Raw genomic sequence first — 6,303 nt, forward strand, 5'->3', positions numbered from 1 at the left:
TGGAAGGAAAAAGATAATGTATGAGAAAAGATATAAGCATACTATTCACCAGTAATCCTTACAAGAACAAGTACCCTCGACGAACTTATGGAATCGAACTCGATCTCGTACAATGATTTCCCTTTCATAAATCTTACTAATTATCTTAATCACTTCATGGCAATCTCCACATACCCTCAGATTCTTCACTACCCTAATCACAACAGGTGCTCTAGTTTTTAGTAGCCCATATGCAATAGCAAATCTCTCACTATGCTCACCTAAAGCCCCTTCTTTCTCTTCATACATGACTTTATGAAGTACATCCGAAACACTAGGTCTATACCCAGAATCCCACACTCGCTTAGCCATCTCTTCCATAAACTCCCTCAATATTTTCACCTCTGGATGGGACTGATCACCCATCTCAAACTCATGTACAACGCCATCGACTTCGATCGAGCTACAACCAGGTATTGGCTTTACGTCGTTCTCCTTCATCTCCTTTCTTAGTTCACTCATCTTCTCCCATTGTGAAACAGAAGAATATAAATTTGAGATCACAATATAGTTCTCTGCATTTAAGGGTTCTAGTTGAAGAAGATACCTTGCGACGATCTCGCCTAGATTCGACAGCTTTTTCTTCTTACAACCCTTTAGCAAACTCCGCCAAGTTGCAGGATTCGACGGGATATTTGTCGTCGTAACGATTCTATAAGCTTCTTCAACGAGACCTGTTCGGCATAGTAAATCAACTATGCAACCATAATGCTCAACTGATGGCTCAATGCCACATTCAAGCATGAGTGACCAAAACCTTAGACCTTCAGAGACTATTCCACCGTGAGCACATGCTGATAAAATGCCAATGAAAGTTACACGGTCCGGCATCACCTGAAAATCACCACAGAAATAACAAGTTTTTATCTTGCATATGTCTATCAAACAAAAACTAGAACTGACACAGAAGAATGAACTTGTAAAGGAAGAAACGTGCCATTAGAGATCAAACAATAATGTTAATCTTATGAGAAGTAGAATTGGAAGTTCACGAATGTAATTGAAGCTTTTCAAAGTTCATTAACAATTAAGAAATTTGTACATCTTCGTGCATTACCTCAGCTTCCAACATTTGTCGAAACACGCCAATGGCATCCTCCGAAAGTCCATGATATGCAAACCCCATAATCATGGAGCTCCAAGCTCTTGTATCTCTCACAGGCATATGAACAAAGACCTGCTTCGCCCTCTCAATGCATCCACATTTAGCATACATATCTACAAGTGCAGTGCCAAGCTCGAGATCGGTCAAAACAGAATGTTTCTCAATATAAGCATGCACCCAGCTGCCAATATCCAAGGCCCCCGCCGCAGCACAAGCCGAAACCACACTCACTAGAGTCACCGCATCCGGCTCAACCCCGGCCTTCTGCATCTCCCTAAACAACCCCATAGCTTCATCCACTGCTCCAACTCTCACATGCCCACTAATCATCGCAGTCCAGGCCACCAAGTTTCTGTCAGGCATTTCGTCGAACACCTTAGTGGCAAGACCAATCTCTTCACATTTCCCATAAAAGTTAACCAACGAAGTTTGAACAAACGAACTACTACCAAACCCATCTTTCAAAACACGGGAATGAACCTGTAAGCCCTCTTCAAACGCTGTAACAATCGCACAAGCCTTGAGAACAAAAGCCATAGTGAAGGAGTTCGGAACAGGGTACCCTGTTTCAGTAAGCTTCTGGAACAAAGCTATCGGTTCCTTGGAAGGGTTTTGAATCTTGGAACAGCCCTTGATCAGAGAATTCCAAGAGAAAATGCTGGGACGAGAAATTTGAGCGAAAACTAAGCGGGCATAATCGATGTTGCCGAGCGGAGAAAGAGCACAGAAGACAGTGATTTTGGAAAGCGCAAAGGAAAATGTGGAAAGAGGAAGTGGGCGTGTGAGAATGTGGGCGTGAAGCTGCCGGAGCACTCTCATGTTGGGACATTTTCTGATGAGGAACGCAAATCGTTCTTCTTCTTCCAGTTCTTGACTGTTCTTGAAGCTCCCAGCTCTGGTGATCCAAGGATGATCGGAGGGAAAACGAGAGGCGCTGCCAAGCTTTCTTACCTCTTAATTTTTGAGGTTATACTAGCTTTAATTTTATATTTAATATATGTTTGAAATATAATTCCTCAAATTTTATTTTAATAATAAATAAATAAATTGACACTAAATTTGTAATTTTCAAACCTGTATTTATAATTATACTAAAAAATATGTTTTTTAAGTACAAAATATAAAATTTCAAATTTCGAAATTAAATAAAATATATATATATTTATAAGTAAATAAGGTTTATATTTAATAATAAAAAGATATGAAGGTTAATAAAGGCTAAATAATACAACTCATAAAGTCTTTGACTTCACACTTTATAAACATGAATATGAGATATATTAGATTATTTTTAAAGTTTGGATACCATTTATGGTCTCGAGGTTCAGTGACTATTGGGTCGGATGGGCTCGTGTGCCTGGTAGGAGTCTCGAAAAAAACTGCGACATCCTGGGTTTGAGCTAAAAAGGAAGCTGACTACCCTGAGGAACAATAGGTCATACGACTAGCCAATTGGGTCGAAAAATCCACTCAAATTTCGACTGTGCTGACCAATTGTGAGGTCATTGGGTTCAAGCCGAGAATGGAGCTGACCACCTCAAATGAGAAAATAGGTCAAGCGACTAGCCAACTAGGTCGAAAAACCCACTCAAATTTCGACCATGTTGACCAACTATGAGGTCATTGAGTTCGAGCCGAGAAGGGAGCTGACTACCACAAGAAGGAACAGGTTGGACGACTAGCCAATTAGATTGAAAAACCTACTCAAATTTCGACCGTGCTAACCGTGGTTAGCTCAGCTTTGACGTGAAGCAAATTTTGTAGGGTGGCTTATTAAGACACCTAACTAAAATCACGAATCTAACCTAACATGAGTTTAAAAGTTAGAGAAAGTAACGAAAATTGGAACATTCTTCTTCGTTCTTTGTGGCTCAAAGCTGCGATGACAATGCCCTACTCTATCGCGTTTACACTTCATGGTGATCCTCTCTCCACATCTCAATTACTTCGTCCTAATTCACAATCCCGCAGTTATATATGTGTTTCTTCACGGCCGTTGGATTCAGCGTGAGCGAGTTGACTTTTTTGTTGATGGATTCTTCAATTTCGTCACGAAAATGGTTGATCAGATTCCGAACAAGCCTCCTCGATTTTGTTAATTTCACCGTCTTCCTCTTTCTCGACTTTCTCGACGCCATTCTCTGCGTAATCTACAGGTATATCGATCAATTTCTGGAAGGGAAGACCACCGCGTGTTACTGTGGAAGCAGGGGAGAAGAGAGGGGTAATGCGGATGGCGACGGCGAAAATGAACTCTCCGAGACGCTTTATGGTAGGAGAAGTGTTTTCCGGAGGATTGCTTTGGTTGGATTCTCTGGAAGCTGTAAGGACTCTGAGAAGATGAATAGTGGTTCAGCGTGGAATAGATGGTCCGACTGTGGGTGTTCGTCCTGTGTTGATGGGAAGGAGAATCGGAACCAGAAGCTTTATGTTGCTGCACGAGAGCCTCCACGGGGTAAATTTCCACACAACTAGTTTGTTTATTCTTGTTCGTTTCCATAATTTTGGAAGTTCCATTGGTTTTGACAGGGAATCTATATCTGATTAGTAGTTAATCTAATGAAGGTTGAATTATGAATTAGGTTATTAGGCAAAGTTTCAATTTGGTTTGGTTGTTGCAAAAGCTTCAAATAGTCCTATGGCTATAGTCAAACCTCAAAAATCGTCCTTGCTATATAGAATACAGCATGTTATTGAGAAAGTGATATCAATTTGGCCTGCTATATTGAATGCAGCGTGTTATTGGGATAGTGTCTCTTCAGTTTGGCTGTCTCTGTCAGTTAGCTGCATTTGGGTTTGGGACCAATAGAAGAAGAGTGCTGATAGGACAATTGAATAAAGGAGATCCTAAAAATATGCAAATATGGCTATGAAAAGCTTTAAAAAATTTATAGTTACAATTAAGAATCATGGATCTCCACAATAGTATGATATTATTCACCTTGAGCATGAGCTCTCATGACTTTGCTTTTGGTTTCCTTAAAAAGGTCTCATACCAATGGAGATGTATTCCTTACTTATAAAACCGTGATGATCCTCTAAATTAGCCAATGTGGGACTCCCTTCCAACAATCCTCAACCGTTACAACCTTTATCATTAAGCTAAACCTTGCTTTTCAATGATTTGACCATAAAAACTTAAAAATTAAATCGGCATAGTTTAAGCAATCCTATGTGGTGTGATCTCCTTGACATTTTCTAGAAAGCATGTGAGTGAGGTAAAAGTATGCTGAAAGGATCGTGTTGGTCTATGAAAATAGTCTTTGCTTTTACAAGTGATGTGCTCACGTGGAGCGTTATAGAAATAGACGGTTTTTAGAAAATCTGTTATAATCATAAAGAATAAATTGAAACTTAAAAAATTACAGGTACTTGAAGTTAAAAAGACTAAATTACAGGTGCTTCTGCTGTTTAAACTACCCTGTAGTTTTCTGGGTTTCTTAAGTATTTTTTTCCCCTGGTTGTCTAGGTCGAAGTGGGAAGCCCAAAGAGAATGTTATATTCTTGCACGGATTTGTTTCTTCTTCATCGCTTTGGACCGAATCAGTATTTCCTAATCTATCTGAGACTCAAAAACTTAATTACAGACTATTTGCTGTTGACCTCTTGGGATTTGGAAGAAGTCCAAAGCCAAGGGATTGTTTTTACACTATGAAGGATCATTTGGAAAAGATTGAAGAGTCTGTGATTCATCAATTTGGCTTGAATTCCTTCCATTTGGTTGCACATTCCATGGGCTGTCTAATTGCTCTAGCCTTAGCTGCCAAGTACTCAAACTCTGTCAAGTCAATTACCCTCGTTGCTCCTGTAAGTGAAGACAAACGCTCTTATCTTTGGATGAATCTATTATTGTTTCAAAACCCAATTAGTGTGTCCAGTTACAATCCCCACCTACCTGAAAATATTTGAAAAAAGTAGAATCTTAACTAATTGAAGGTCTAAATTTAGTCTCTTCTTCATGTTTAGGGTATTAATTGCACGCTAAAAAGAACTCAAATAAGTTGCAAATGTTGTAATCCAATCGTTTGATTTAAATTCTGATTCTTTTCTTGTTTTCACTTCTTTGTTGTTTTTAGCCTTACTTTCCTTCAAAGGATGGGGGAGCTATGACAGTGCTTGAAAACCTGGGTGCTAAGAGTGTATGGCCACCATTGTTGTTCGGCTCTTCTGTAATGTCCTGGTACGAGCACGTGGGTCGGTGTGCTTGTTTTGTTATTTGCCGAAACCACAGAATATGGGAGTGGATTCTAAGACGAATCAATCCCAGAAGGTAATTAATCACATCTTTTGTCACAAATACATAAACTACAAGTCTAGTTTGAGATCCCACGTTGGTTGGGGAGGAGAACGAAGTATTCTTTGTAAGAGTGTGGAAACCTCTCCCTAGCATGCATATTTCAAAAGGAAAGCCTAAAAAGAACAATATCTGTTAGTGGTAAGTTTAAGCTCTTACATCTAGCTTTACACGTACATGTCTAATTGACGTTTGATATTCTGTGTGATTGCCTTTGTTGTTCAGGAATATCGATTTCAGGGTGATTGATTTAACGAAGCACACTCACCATTCAGCTTGGCATAGCATGCATAATGTGATCTGTGGGGGAGCAAAACTGACGGATGGGTACCTGGATGAACTGAGCAGAGCTGGGGTCAAGATTTACATCTACCATGGCGACCAGGACGTGGTAGCTCCGATCGAATGCAGCTACAACCTGAAGAAGAAGGCTGTGGATGCAACTGTAAACACGGTGAAAAATGCTGATCATCAGACCATAATTCTGGGTAGGGAAAGGGAGCTCACACAAGAGCTCGAGTACATATGGGCAAACACCGTTTAAAATAGTCCCCATTGGGCTTTACATGATTTGGGCCCTCCAAGTAAGAAGCCCATCACTTTATGTAACATATATTTCTTTTATTTTTATAATTCTCTAATTTAACTCTTAAAAATATTTTTTAATTATCTTTAAAATTTTAAAATATATAAATTGAGTGGTAAATTTTAGTTAAAATATTTGAAAATAAATATATAAATGTTTTACTTTGTGGGTGAAAAAGAAAAACGCGAGGACTATTCAATATTTAAAACCAAAAAAAATTAGAACATTTTAACACGTGCCAAATTTGAATTTTATATTATATTTTTACTTTTTAAGTTT

At 39.0% G+C, this 6,303-nt stretch overlaps 2 protein-coding genes across 3 annotated transcripts; one reads left to right on the forward strand and one right to left on the reverse strand.

Annotated features, from left to right (window-relative positions):
• LOC111441735 (pentatricopeptide repeat-containing protein At4g21065-like) lies at positions 1–2,650 on the reverse strand. The gene is made up of 3 exons (XM_023078833.1): positions 2,636–2,650; positions 1,097–2,095; positions 1–873 (listed from the first exon to the last, which is right to left on the reverse strand). Exons 1-3 carry the CDS (start codon positions 2,648–2,650, stop codon positions 46–48), a joined length of 1,842 nt encoding a protein of 613 aa, XP_022934601.1. The 3' UTR covers positions 1–45.
• Positions 2,651–2,959: 309 nt separating this feature from the next.
• Positions 2,960–6,066, forward strand: LOC111441414 (probable lysophospholipase BODYGUARD 4). Of its 2 annotated transcripts, none has more exons than XM_023078396.1 (4): positions 2,960–3,599; positions 4,614–4,951; positions 5,221–5,414; positions 5,664–6,066. In XM_023078396.1, the coding sequence occupies exons 1-4, from the start codon at positions 3,122–3,124 to the stop codon at positions 5,980–5,982; spliced, it is 1,329 nt and encodes a 442-aa protein (XP_022934164.1). In that variant the 5' UTR covers positions 2,960–3,121; the 3' UTR covers positions 5,983–6,066. The 2 variants fall into 2 exon arrangements, with proteins under 2 accessions (XP_022934164.1, XP_022934165.1); XM_023078397.1 differs by having other exon boundaries at positions 5,679–6,066.
• The last annotated feature ends 237 nt before the right edge of the window (positions 6,067–6,303 follow it).

This window comes from Cucurbita moschata, unplaced genomic scaffold, assembly GCF_002738365.1.
Source record: "Cucurbita moschata cultivar Rifu unplaced genomic scaffold, Cmos_1.0 Cmo_Scf00004, whole genome shotgun sequence".
Classification (NCBI taxonomy): Eukaryota; Viridiplantae; Streptophyta; class Magnoliopsida; order Cucurbitales; family Cucurbitaceae; genus Cucurbita; species Cucurbita moschata.

Excerpts from the sequence above, each read along its gene's own strand:
- LOC111441414 (XM_023078396.1), top strand. The coding sequence starts at position 3,122 with ATGTGTTTCTTCACGGCCGTTGGATTCAGCGTGAGCGAGTTGACTTTT. Across the intron at positions 3,600-4,613 it reads TGCACGAGAGCCTCCACGGG|GTCGAAGTGGGAAGCCCAAA; the intron begins GTAAATTTCCAC and ends CTGGTTGTCTAG. Across the intron at positions 5,415-5,663 it reads AGACGAATCAATCCCAGAAG|GAATATCGATTTCAGGGTGA; the intron begins GTAATTAATCAC and ends TTTGTTGTTCAG.
- LOC111441735 (XM_023078833.1), bottom strand. Across the intron at positions 874-1,096 it reads GACAAATGTTGGAAGCTGAG|GTGATGCCGGACCGTGTAAC; the intron begins GTAATGCACGAA and ends GGTGATTTTCAG.